Source organism: Phaenicophaeus curvirostris, chromosome 2, assembly GCF_032191515.1.
Source record: "Phaenicophaeus curvirostris isolate KB17595 chromosome 2, BPBGC_Pcur_1.0, whole genome shotgun sequence".
NCBI classification, from domain to species: domain Eukaryota; kingdom Metazoa; phylum Chordata; class Aves; order Cuculiformes; family Cuculidae; genus Phaenicophaeus; species Phaenicophaeus curvirostris.
The window spans coordinates 117,522,306-117,535,768 of NC_091393.1; the positions used below are offsets into that span (position 1 = coordinate 117,522,306).

The following is a 13,463-nucleotide window of genomic DNA, read 5'->3' on the forward strand; positions in this document are numbered from 1 at the left end:
GGATCTGTGAACACACAGGTTGCCCACGTTTGGGGCTGCAGCCCTTGGACAAGGGCTGTGCTCAATTCAGGGAGCAGTGAGTGAGCTGAGGACCCAGCTCTGCCTGGGCTGCCTGCACTCTCTGCCCATCCCGCTCACAGAGTCTCCTCTACCAGTTTATCTCTTTCCACAAGACTTTTAGCAAGTTCAGGACTTTGATGTCGCCACCCTCCCAACTGAAAGAGGTTCAAAAACTACTGCAGCAGACGTGAACAAAGTCACTGCCATGGACAAGACAGCTGCATAAACTATGTAAAAGTGCCTGAAAATCACAGAATTACAGAATGGTTTGTGTGGGAAGGGACCTCAAAGCCCATCCAGTTCCAACCCCTGCCACGGGCAGGGACACCTCCCACTGAATCAAGATGCTCCAAGCCCCATCCAACCTGGCCTTGAACACCTCCAGGGATGGGGCAGACACAGCTTCTCTGGGCAACCTGGGTCAGGGCCTCCCCACCCACACAGGAAAACGTTTCTTCCCAAGATCTCATCTCAATCTCCCCTCTTTCAGCTGAAAACCATTCCCTCTCATCCTATCCCTGCACTCCCTGATCAAGACCCCTTCCCCTGCTTTCCTGGAGCCCCTTTCAGTGCTGGAAGGTGCTCTAAGGTCTCCCCACAGCCTTCTCTTCTCCAGGCTGAACAATCGCATCTCTCTCTCAGCCTGTCCTCGTACAGGAGGTGCTCCAGCCCTTGGATCATCTCCATGGCCTCCTCTGGACTTGCTCCAACAGATCCATGTCCTTCCTATGCTGGGAACCTCAGAACTGAACACAGGGCTCCAGGAAATTGATTGCAATCTGGCTTAACAGCCCATGAACCCTTTGTACACAAGTGGTTTCACGCTTGAGAGCTCTCCTGTTGCCTGTTGAGTTTGGTGTGGATTTGAGCACAGGGTTCAAAGCACCTGTGATGGGCTGGGCTGAACCTGACACAGCATCACTGCTGCCTCAGCACCTATCCGTGTCTTGGCCTCGTGGCTGCTTATGAGATAGTAAAGGTACTGCTCCTCCCAGCAAGGACCGAGCATCCATAAGCTACAGCTCATGGCAGAACTGGTCCCAGCTTACACTTCATCCCAATGGGCAGCCAGCTGTGGGCTCCCCAGCCCTGAGACCTCTCCACCCATCCCTGTCACCAGGATGGGTTTGCAGCTTTGTGTCAAGAAACCAAAGTATACAGTCCCTGGGCTGGTCCCATGAACTTAGAAAGACACAAGGGGGATGCTAAGGACCCTTGAATGAACAGAAAGCCAGTAACAACACTGAGAAGAACTGGAGGTGTTCTGGTGTGTCTCATATCTGATGTAGCCGGTCTGAGGGTGCAGGTCCCTCAGACAATCCAAACTGGGCTCACCTGCCCAGGCACTGCCTTCAGCACAGGATTTTATTTAAGCCTGTTGAGATACTGTGGTCCTGACAGACCATGGAGGTAGCATGGACAATGTCTGTGAGAAGCTAAGTGCTCGTCTGTTTGAGGGTTAATGCTGCAAGGGAGGTGCCAGAGCTTATTCCCTCTGCCGTTTCCACATCGTCCCTGCTTTCTCCTCCAGCCTCTGCTGGGCCAACTGCCTTGCCATGGGATGTGCACACTTGGGATAGCCCCCAGCACATGGACACAGCTCAGAGGCACCATCACGCTCACCTCTCACCACAGAAGCATCCACACTGCTGTGGTTTTGTGGCCAACTCACCCTTCCTGCGCCCGGCTGCAGCTCCACTTGCCCTCTGGCGCATCTCCACCTCCTGCCCTGAAGAGAAGCTCAGTCCTGGGAGCAAGACCCCACACATCTCCATGTGTGGCTCTACACCCCACACATGGCTCTAATCCCATCCAACATGAGGTGTGATCCACAGCCAGACCCTCAACCCTCTCTGAATCTACTTAACCACATTTGCTCTCTAGCATCTGCCACGTGCTACAAACTTCAGTGCTTGCTGGAAGACTCAGGCATGGTGGAGCACCAGGGACCTCCTGGCACCAGATACAGCCCATCTTTACCTCGAGCCGTGATAATGGGTCTTCTGGCTGTCAGGAGATGTGATGCACCTTAGAGGAGCACTGAAGCGATGCTGTCCTTTCATAACATGCCAAGCCCTTCCCATCCCTGCTGCCATCACACATCTTGAAGTGCTGAACACCACGTTACCTTCTGAAGCTCCTCTCTGTGGACTGCTGGTTGGATTTGCCTGGAGATATGTCCGAACCCTGCTGGTGGCCAGACAGGAGGCTGTCGGTCTCTAAGGGATATCTGCCATCCCCATCTGAGTGGACGCTGGGGGTCTCCAGGAACTCCTTGTCATTCCATGTGCCCACTGTCCCATCCAAAGCCTGGTATCTGATCTCTATGGAGATGCTGGTCTGCAACACACAAAAAAGACACAATCAGCAGGGCAGCACAGGGAGAAAGGAAGGTCCTGCAAAATCTGAAAGGTGGGAAGAGCTGTTAGCCGTCATTTTCTGAGTACATAGGATCCTTCCAGGCAATATGTTGTATTTTCCATCTGCTCGTCATCCCATCAACAAGCTATGGTTGGAGTAGGTTAGGGTGCTGTGTCTCCTCCTAAACACGAGGTCTCTGGGTCTCCTTAGAGCAGCCTCCAGTACTGAAAGGGGCTCCAGGAAAGCTGGGGAGGGGCTCTTGATCAGGGAGGGCAGGGGTAGGATGAGGGGGAATGGTTTGAAGCTGAAAGAGGGGAGATTGAGATGAGATGTTAGGAAGAAATATTTTCCTGTGAGGGTGGAGAGGCCCTGGCCCAGGTTGCCCAGAGAAGTGGTGGCTGCCTCATCCCTGGAGGTGTTCAAGGCCAGGTTGGATGGAGCTTGGAGCAACCTGATCCAGTGGGAGGTGTCCCTGCCCATGGCAGAGGATGGAACTGCGTGGGCTTTGAGGTCCCTTCCCACTCAAACCATTCTGTAATTCTGATTCTATGATTTGTGGCAGGTTTTGACTGACTTTATTCTTCATTTGGCAAAATATAAATCAGAGTCAATCAAAATGAATTGCCAGATGGTACTGACCTCACCTGGCTGTTTCAGATTGCTTAAAAGAGCAAATGCAGAGGAGAGATGAGGATCCACATTGAAACATTAATTTTTCACATTTTCAAACCACCTCAATGCTATTTTATTTCAAAAAAATCTCATTTTTAACCTAGATTTAAAGGTTTAAAAGTCCTTTCAAGGAAATGAGAAATTATGTGTGTAACAAACTGCAAGATTTTGGGTTGGGCTAAATAAAATTATCCCTTGTTTGAATGGAAATTAGCAGCTAAAACCAAGAGAAATTTACACTGGAAACAAAACTCTCAATTTAACAGTAAAGAAAATCATTGAGTGGAATGATTCACTGAAGGCTGAGATTGCGCTGTCACTGGACATCTTAAAATCATTTTTACCTGTTTTTTTTTTCACCATTTGAGATAATAACGCATTCTGAGCCATCCCAGAGCCTCTCTTGTAGGAGGCCAGACGACACGATCGTAATATCCCTCCGGAATTTACAATTGCTGACTCTTTCAGTCTCTTTGCAAGGCAATAACATTCTTAGGGCTGGCTGGAAGCTGCCAGGGATGTTTTGCAGTCAGCTCAGAAAAAGGAAACCAGTTTTCCTTGAATCGTAGAATCATGGAATGGTTTGGGTGGGAAGGGACCTCAAAGCCCATCCAGTTCCAACCCCTGCCATGGGCAGGGACACCTCCCACTGGATCAGGTTGCTCAAAGCCCCATCCAACCTGGCTCTGAACACCTCCAGGGATTTTCAACCCTCCGTTTTGTGCTCGATTACAGAAAGATGAAGTTAAGCCTGGAAAGTGCCTTCCAGGAAATATGGGTGGTGAAAATGCACCAATCCCTTCATCCAGAGATGGGGACTTATGGCTGGAGCTGGCCCTGCTTCAGACCAGCATGTTGGCAGCACGAGTTTGGAGGTAGATTTTTCTCTGGGCAACCTGGGCCAGGGCTCCCCACCCTCACAAGAAAACATTTCTCCCTAAGATCTTATCTCACTCTCCCCTCTTCATCCATTGATTTTCTTGTCTCCCTCTGTGACACTGAAAGGTCTCAAGAATATGGGAGTTTCCTTCTTTGTTGGATCCCATGGACTTCAATCAGGCAACTTCTCACTCTGATAAACCAAAAGGACTGCAGGAGTTATTTTTTTTCAACCTTGATATTACTGTTGGCTCGCAGGTCTGCACCCCCTTCATTTTCTGTCTCTCCTCAGGACTACATTCTTTGTGCTTTTATTGGTTTTATTCCCTCTAGCCCTGCGGGAGAAGTCACGTCCTGTCTCCTGCTACTGAAACCACTCATCTTTTCAGTGCTAATTGCTTGTTGTTAGCACAGAGGGTTACAAGTAACTGCAGTTTTTCTTCATGCTGAATGTAGGAAGCAGCATATAAGGAATAGGGGAAGGGGGAGGCTAGAGTTTTTATTTTTTTAATTAAAACACCAGGGTTTTGATACCCAAGAAAATCAGAAGTAGCTGCATTTCCAAGCGTGTTATAAAACTCAGTCTCCATGGGAAACAGCTCCCATGAGATGCGTTAACCAGATAGAAATGCACTGCATTGCACAGCAGCTGCTCTGCAGGCAAAGAGCCTTTTCCTGAGCACGGGGGGCTCTGGATGAGGGGTGCAAACCCAGACTATGTGGTATTTCTTATCCTGATTTTCCCCAGAGGCTTATAAAGAGCGAGACTTCATCTGAGGTGCTGCACGAGTTGTTCCTCCTGTGCTACATGGGTGGGATAAAAGCAGTGCTGAGGTTAGAGACAAATATAGTCAAACCACCAGTGCTGCTGGTGTGGATTGAAGCTGATGTGCTGAAGGCTGGGGCAGAGACAGCATGGGATGCTCATGTGCAGGAGAGCACTGGGAAGCGAGCTCAGCATGGGACTGTGGTCAAAGCAGTCACTCAGCATCTCTGCTAGGACCTGAGGACCACGACATGCTCTGAGCTGCCACGGGACTCCAGAAGCAGGATATTTTCATGCTATTTCTGAACTGGGCACAAGCAGGTCAATGGAGCTGGGGAAGGGTCTGGAGCCCAGGTCTCCTGGGAGCGGCCGAGGGACCTGGGGCTGTTTAGTCTGGAGAAGAGGAGGCTGAGAGAACACCTCATCACTCTCCACAGCTCCTGGAAAGGAGGCAGGGGCCAGGTGGCTGTTGGGCTCTGCTGCCAAGGAACAAGGGTTAGGATGAGAGGAAATGGTCACAGATTGCATCTGGGGACACTTAGATTGGATATTAGGAAAAATTTCTTCAGGGAAAGGGTTGTCCAGCACTGGCAGAAGCTGCCCAAGGCAGTGGTGGAGTTCCCCTCCCTGGAGGGATTCAAGAAGTGTGTGGCCATGGCTTTTTGGGACATGGTTTAGTCATCACAGTGGGGTTGGACTGATGGCTGGACTGGATGAGCTGAGAGGGCTTTTCCAACCGTAATGATTCTATGAATTGCGCCCTGTCTGTGTGCAGGTTAAACCTGATCCCTTCCTGCTTTGGCCCCATCCTAAACTTCTCACAGCCTGCAGGACATCAAGCCTTTGCTGTTCACCCTTAGGACGACCGTGGCTGCCTTTCTCCTTCAGATCAAGAATAACAGTATGAAGGAAAGATTAAGGATTTAGGTGCAGAACACAGACTTCTCTGTTCCATAGAGTCAGCAGAAATACAGACAGGTGGACCGATGACCGGGCAGCAGTGGCTGCGTAGTCTTTGTGACCTACCTGAATGGCTGAATTATTGTCATCTATGAGCGTGTCCGTCACCTCTACCTGCCCTTCCTCCACCACCTTTTGCAGGACCATCCGGAAAGTGCCAATGAGCCTACAGAACAAAGGAGAGAAAAGCCAGGTGGGCTGTCATGAGTATCCACCAGCGTTCATTTTTACTGAGAGGGCTTCGCTGTCCAAGTCGCCAGAGCTCGTGTGATTGGTTTTGCTTGGGAGAAGAGAGTCCTAAGGTGAGGGCATCTAACATGTCGCAACCACCATGGCTGTTTCTGCCCCAAGCATCTGATCACCTCCTAAACTCCTCCAGGATTAGCAGGATGAAGGTGTCTACTTGCTCTTAGTTCTTGCTGCAGCCTGCCCTGCACAAAGCCAGGGAGTGCAGCACTGTGCACACTAAAAGCAGCCCCATTTGTTAAATTACAGGTCCAAACCAATACCACAGAGAGTGGAGAAGCCTTGTGTTCTCTAATAGAAGTCATTACTTATTTGCCAGCTCATGGCTTGTCAGGAACCTCTGGCTTTATGTTCTTTGTGTGCTGCTATGGCACCAGAGGGACCTTCCCAGCCCGAGAAGAGCCAACTATGAATCAACAAGTGATTCCTGACATGGAAAAAGCCCTGAAACAGTGAATACGGAGCTGCCTTACCCCTCTTGCCTTGCATTTCATCTTCTGCGCTGTGACCCCAGATGACAGTGAAGATATTACATGGCACACCAGGAATACGCCTGCAGTGCTGGCTGGGGATGGTGAGAAAGCTGCTGCTGATTAAACAACTTCTTTGCAAACCTTAAGACATCGCTTACTGCGATGCTGACTTATTGTGATGTGATTGCAGAGAAGGAGAAAAGAACTCCCCATGCTGTGCAGTGGGATAGCGAGGGGGCCTCTCCTGCCTTTGCCCCTGTGTGACTCAAGAACCTGATGCTGCACCCACACCAGTAGCTAAAAGCAGCATCAGCAGATCAGGCTGAGGCGGAGCTGAGGGTGTGGTTCATCTTTCCCAGCTCTCAAGCCATCCCCTGATACTTCAAAGCACCCTCTGAAATGCACTGGATGGAAGGATTTCTTTATGCTCAGAATGGTGGGGCACCAGCCCACCTTGCCCAGAGAGGTGGTCAAGGCCCCATCCCTGGAAACACTCAACGTCAGGTTGGATGGGGCTCTGAGCAACCTGCTCCCTTGGTGTGTCCTCCTGCCATTCCCTCAGGTCCTGTCATTGGTCACCAAAGAGAAGAGATCAGCTCCTCTTCCTCTTCCTCCCCAGGTGAGGAAGCTGCAGACTACGATGAGGTTTCCCCTCGGTCTCCTCTTCTCCTAGCTGAACAACCCAGTGACTTCAGCTGTTCCTCATACAGCTTCTCCTGTAAGCCTTTCACCAACCCTGTGCCCTCCCCTGGATGCTCTCCAGCAGCTTTAGATCTTTTCTATCCTGTGGCACCCAAAACTACCCCCAGTGCTCAAGGTGGGGCTGCACCAGTGTGGAGCAGAGCGGGACAATCCCTTCCCTTGCCTGGCTGGCAATGCTGTGCTGGGTGCTCCCCAGGACATGGTTCACCCTCTTGGCTGCCAGGGCCCATGTTCATCTGGATGTGGTGAGAAGTAGATCCTTTCACCATCCTCTGAGCATGTCTTGGCAACCCTTTCAGCCTGACTTACACGCTTCTGCCCTCCCCAGCTCTGCACTAGGCTTGGGATAATGTGCTCCTTCTCAGGACTTCTCCCAACTCATTTTCCTGAGCAGGCAAGAGCCAAGCAAGAGGAAATGCAATATTCAGTGCTTGTCTACACAGCCTTTCATTTCCAAGTGTTTCATAATTTATCAAGTACCCCTGCTCGCCTCCCTGGCGTTTCTGCTGATGGAAAGAGAGGGAGTTTTTCTGGGTCACTCGTAATTTTATCAGACTGTAAGAACAGCTCCCATTTCAAACCCAGCCTGGTTGGTTCAGTGCTTAAGGCTTGCTCAGAGCCTTGGATCAGGGCAGTCTGGGATGGCTGCACTCCCCACAACACACTTTGCTCTTTGCCCTGTACCACCTTTCAGTGAAGCCACCTGCGTGCCCGGTGCCGTTCAGGAGAGACAGTGACTTCGGGTGATGCTGAGCTCCAGCAGGCATAACCAGCACTGAAGTTTCCACTCTATCCAAGCAAGGGCTCTGAGGCCAAGGCGTGAGATATAAGGCAGAAATTGTTCACACTGAGGGCAGGGAGGTCCTAGCCCAGGTTGCCCAGAGAAGTGGTGGCTGCCCCATCCCTAAAGGTGTTCAAGGCCAGGTTGGATGGGGCTTGGAGAAACCTGATGCAGTGAGAGATGTCCCTGCCCACTGCAGCGGTTGGACCTGATGGGCTCTAACAGTCTCTTCCCACCCAAACCAGTTTGTGATTTGATGATTCTATGACAAGGTCTGGTCCCCTCAGGGCTCTGCTGGCTGCCAGCATCCTCAGTGATGAATTCCTGCCTGCAGCTCTGCTCATGTGCGAAACACCTTCAGCTACCACCACATCAAATTTCCGTGGAATTTTCATTTCTTAATCAAAATATTGCGTGACACCAAGTCAAACACCGTGCCAAAGTCTAAGTATACCCAAATTACCACTTTAGCAACCAGATCTGTAATCTCATTCCAAATTACTTACCTGACAGGATATATTTCAATGCGACAGGGCTGAACAGTACTCATTATTCTATTCCGCTTGTCTTCCAGGGTGAAAAGAAAATTCATTTATATTTAATGAGAATTTTTGCTGGAAAAAAAGAGTCAATTTGCTGAAGCAGCTTTTAATATCTGGAGGCTACTGAGCTGGAACTGCTGTTGTAGGCTACATTTCACAAGCTTATCCAAATAGTAACAAAATCCTGCCGTGGTCAGGGGCTAGAGACAGATTTCTGGGCTGGTGGCACCACTGGACTGGTCCATTTGAGTTGTCATCGTGAACTATCATAGAATCAATCACAGAATCATAGAATGGTTTGGGTTGGAAAGGACCTCAAAGCCCATCCAGTTCCAACCCCCTACCATGGGCAGGGACACCTCCTACAGGATAAGGTAGCTCCAAGCCCCATCCAACCTGGCCTTGAACACCTTCGGGGATGGGGCAACCTGGGCCAGGGCCTCACTATCCTCAAAATAAATCAGTCCCAGATGCCTTAGATAGGTATATGTTGGGGAGAAAATGCTTGTGGGAGGGTCTGGTCTTTCTCTGCTGAGTACTGAACCTGAACCCTGTGTCTGGGCTACAGGCTGGCAAAACTGGGTGGTGGGAATTGTCCTGTTGCTGCAGGATTTCTCAATGTAATGTGTTTTCTTGGTGATGCAAAATGAGCTTAGTGGGGATCTGTCCCGAGAAGGAAGGTCTCCTCTCAAAAGCACCCAAACACAAACCCCTCCAGACCTCCAGGCTGAGGACCTGAATTTCTAGTGTTAAATAAAGCAAGCAGTTTGAAAGCCAGCTAAACATCCAGCCTGCCTCAGGAGGTAACAAAAAAACAAAAGCAAGGGCTAAAACCTCTTCACAGCCTGCATTACACAAGCTACATCATTGCTTGCTGGACATGTCCAGCTTGAGCTGAGCCAGCTCTCTCAGCTGCCTTCTTCCCTGCTCACTTTAATCTGGTTCTTGGTGAGCCAAGATAATTTGCAGCCCCCCTGGGAAGCCTGGACTCTTCTCTGTCTCTGCGGCTTCTACCTTCCGTGGGACTCAGCATTGCAGCTCTTTTATCATGTGCCAGCCTTGCCTGCAAAACTGGACAAGTTGTATAACACGGTATCACTTGCAGAAAGGCTGAGGTGATACCTCCATAGACATCTCGGCTGATTAGCTTGCATCTCTGACATGGTATGGAAACTTCTACCTTTCCTGGTTCCTGCCCCTGGTGACATTAGTCCTCTCAGGTCATAACCAAGCACCCTGTCCATCTGTCTTTTACCTTTCATGGAAACTGATGCTATAAAACCTTAATGAGGCTTCGGACTAGCTTGCCACAGCCACCCCATTGCAAGGGACTTTGTGCAGGAGAAAGGTTTCAGGTAGATGATATATCTGCCTGTGGACCAGGCAGTTGTAGGTGTCCTACAGACTCCAGTCCTTAGGGCTGGGATGATAAGCTGAGCTTTCTGAACCTTAGGCTCTGGAGCACTTGCCACCCACTCTACTTTGTGGAGGGATATGTGAGGGGAGACCCTGTTCACTGGACTGATCCCCCCATACCCATTCTGCATCATATGGAAAAAAAGCTGGACTAACACCTTCTTCTGAGGGGAATAATCCCATGGGATTTTATATGAGGAATTATAAATTAAATTAGGGGAGGGAGACCTTATCACTCTCTGTAGCTCCCTCAAAGGAGGTTGGAGCAAGGTGGGTGTTGGTCTCTTCTCCCAAATAACAAGGGATAGGATGAGAGGAAATGGCCTCAAGCTGCATCAGGGGAGGGTTAGATGGGATATCGGGAACAATTTCTTTACTGACAGAGTGGTGAAGCCCTGGCAGAGGCTGCCCAGGGCAGTGGTGGAGTCCCCATCCCTGGAGGAGTTCAAAAACCTTGTGGCCGTGGCACTTGGGGAAAGGGTTTAGTCAGCACAGTGGGGTTGGGCTGATGATTAGACTTAATGAGCTTAGAGGGCTTTTCCAACCTCAGTGATTCCATGATTCTACGAAACTGGGGAGAACTGAATCTCCTGCATCACTGACAACATCCTAAGGTCTGCAGCTCAGACTTCTGCAATGTTTAAGCAAGTGGGGAAAACAGAAAGGCTTGCCCAGCTGAGGTCCACACCCTGTCTTAAGGAAACCTTGGCACCTTCTGGCTTGTCTTGCAATGTCTTGCCTGCCCAGAATGTAAGTGCTGCTCTGTGTGGGGAGGGGCACCACACAAGAGGGGAAATCGACCCCTCTAGAGTTAATAATTTTTCCATTATACTCTTTCTACAGTGATTCTGCAGCGATTATTTTCTGCAGATGAAATGTTGAGCTATTGGTTTCTCTGGGTTGGAGGCAACTTGAAAGAAAAGATCTTAATTGTTGGAGAAGCCAAAGTACAAAGGACCAAACAAAGCTCTATTTTCATTCTGAAGAGCACAATGCTGCATTAAAAGCCTTTGATATTATTCTCTTTGTCTCTCTGTCAGGTAAGGAGAGCCAGCTTCTGCCTCTTGCCTGTGGGTATCAGTTTTCTGCAGGGGGATGTTATCTGTGTCCCCACTCCTCCATCGCCTGTCAGGCCAGCAGGGAGCCGGGTTTGTAACACAGCTTTGGGTCTTTGGCCAGATCCAGTTACTGCTTCTCACCCCAGAGAGGAAAATAGTGACACAGAGGAAAACAAACCACCTCAAAGCAAAAGCCCTTTGTTTTCATGCAGCCCGCCTTAGCCTTAAGGGATGTGGTTGTTTTACACGTAAGAAAAGTATATGGCCTGGAAGAGGATTATCCAGGTTGTCCCAGCAGGTCAGGAATGGAAACTCCAGCAGGGACCAGACCTTCTGCCTCAGGGAGGATGCTCTGGAGCTGCTGGACCACACAGCCCCATCCTCTGTGTTGTCTCACCAGCACAATGTGCTGCCCCAACTGCTGCCTCCACTTGCTTCTCACGTCTCTGCCTCTCCTGTGCCTACAGATCTCCACCCCACATCACTCATACACGTCCCACTGCTCAGAAACACTCAGATCCACATCTGGAACCTCACATCAAGTACTCACCTCCTGCATATGCCCTCTCCCAAGGCCCTTCACTGTAGGACCACACGCTATGAATTTTCACCAGTCTTGAAGGTATTTTGTAGGTCTCCCCAAGGAACCAAAAGAGAAAGCACAGAGATGAACCGATCAAGAGCCCCTCCCCAGCTTTCCTGGAGCCCCTTTCAGTACTGGAGGCTGCTCTAATGTCTGCCTGAAGCCTTCTCTTCTCCAGGCTGAACAACTCCAACTCTTTCAGCCTGTGCTCATACGGGAGGTGCTCCAGCCCTCAGATCATCTTTGTGGTCTCCTCTGGACTCACTCCAACAGCTCCATGTCCTTCCTGTGCTGAGGACTCCAGAACTGAACACAGGGCTCCATGTGAGGTCTCACCAGAGCAGAGCAGAGAGGCAGAACCCCCTCCCTGGCCCTGCTGCTCCAACTGCTTTGGACGAAGCTCAGGATATGGTTTGACTTAACCTTTCCCTCGCCTGCTGAGCGAGGAATTTCATTTCATGCACACGAGAGGCAGCAGACGAGGTGTAACTTTCCCACCATCATCTGGAACCCTTTGTGAGTGCTTCATCTTACTGCTAACCATTCCAGGGAGGGTTTAGGAGAATGAGGACACTTGGGTCTTGCCTAGACTTTATTCTGCCCCAAACCGTGGACTCGAGGAGGTGGGAAGGGACTTGTGGAGTTCACCTTGTCCAGCGCTGCGGCTGCAGCACAGGAGGCTGAGCTCTCCAGGAGGAACCAGGGTGGCGTTGGAACTCAGTGGGCTTTGAGGTGCAAACCGTGCCGTGATTGGCCGAGCCTGGGCATGGTCCCCCAAAGCTCTGTGATGTCACAGAGACCCCCGGGACTCCCCTCCTCTTGGGGCTGCAGCAGCCCCGCGGGGCCACTGTGCTGTCCCCCTGCGTGGAGGGCAGACGTGTGACGGTGAGGGGAAGGACACCCCGTCCTGCGAGCTCTTTGCCACGCGCACAGAGAGGTTCTGCTGGACGAGAAGCCCGACCTGCCGTACCCCGACCCTTCTTGTGCTGCCCTTGTGGAGCAGGAACCGCTCTCCTGCCTTCCCAATTGCTGTCAGCACGTGTCGGAGCTGTCAGCGTCCTGCCCGCGGAGCAGGAGCTCACAGAGATATTCCTGGTGTGACTCGTCTGCTCCAGGACATCGTTGGCATTCGTGGCACCACAAGCCCAGCCTCGAGGCCGAGCGAGCGCCTCTTCAGTGCTTCCCTCCATCCCCTTGGCTGCTTCCCGCAGGCTGCGTCCCCAGGGCCGCCCGTCAGCTGGGCATCGTCTTCCTTCGCCGCGTGAGATGGCGTCAGAGCAGGGCACCTCTTCCGCGGCGGCCAGCACCAGCCGGGGGACGCAGGCCGCGGTGCCGGACGCCTCCCAGGTCCCAAACTGCAGCATCTGCCTGGACACCATCCAAGATGAAGCCCGCGTGAGCCCGTGCCAGCACCTTTTCTGTTTTCCCTGCATCTGGGTCTGGGGCAGCCACAGAGCTGAGTGTCCCCTCTGCCGGCAGGCTTTCCACCGCATGCTGCACAGGCTGGGACCCCACAGCTACGACACCTATGAAAGGGCGCGCCACCAGTACTCGCTGAGGCCTCGACCCCTCTTTGCTACAAGGAGCTCGTGGTGGCGTCGCACAAGCTCTTCCACAAGAGGCCAGGACGCCGGTCACAGAGTGGCCCTCGAGAGAGTCCAAAGAGAATACCCAAGACAGCACCACGATGGCCACAGCTCGGCTTGGGATGCTGCTCGTGACGCCGGCCGAGCTCCCAGGCCTGAACGGGACGAACCACAGTCTTCAGAGCGGAGCCGGCACGTCAACTGGTCAGAGTCCATGGGACAGAGGGAGGCAATGAGGGAACAACACGCCTCAAGGACTCATTCCCAGACCAGATCCCGCAGGGAACGACATGCGACAAGGAGTCGTTCCCCACACAGATCCCGCAGGGAACAACGGGAATCAAGGAGTCCTTCCCCACACAGATCCCGCAGGGAACA

The 13,463-nt window shown here is 51.5% G+C and overlaps 1 protein-coding gene across 7 annotated transcripts in view; it reads right to left on the bottom strand.

The window, feature by feature from the left end:
* OTOF (otoferlin) overlaps positions 1-13,463 on the bottom strand; it is a 106,823-nt gene that overhangs the window by 63,881 nt on the left and 29,479 nt on the right. For all 7 annotated transcript variants that reach the window (XM_069850594.1, XM_069850593.1, XM_069850598.1 and 4 more), the window contains exons 4-5: positions 5,765-5,864; positions 2,189-2,400 (exon numbers count right to left, since the gene is read on the bottom strand). In XM_069850594.1, the coding sequence (XP_069706695.1) occupies positions 2,189-2,400; positions 5,765-5,864 (312 nt within the window). The remainder of the gene's footprint in view (positions 1-2,188; positions 2,401-5,764; positions 5,865-13,463) is intronic.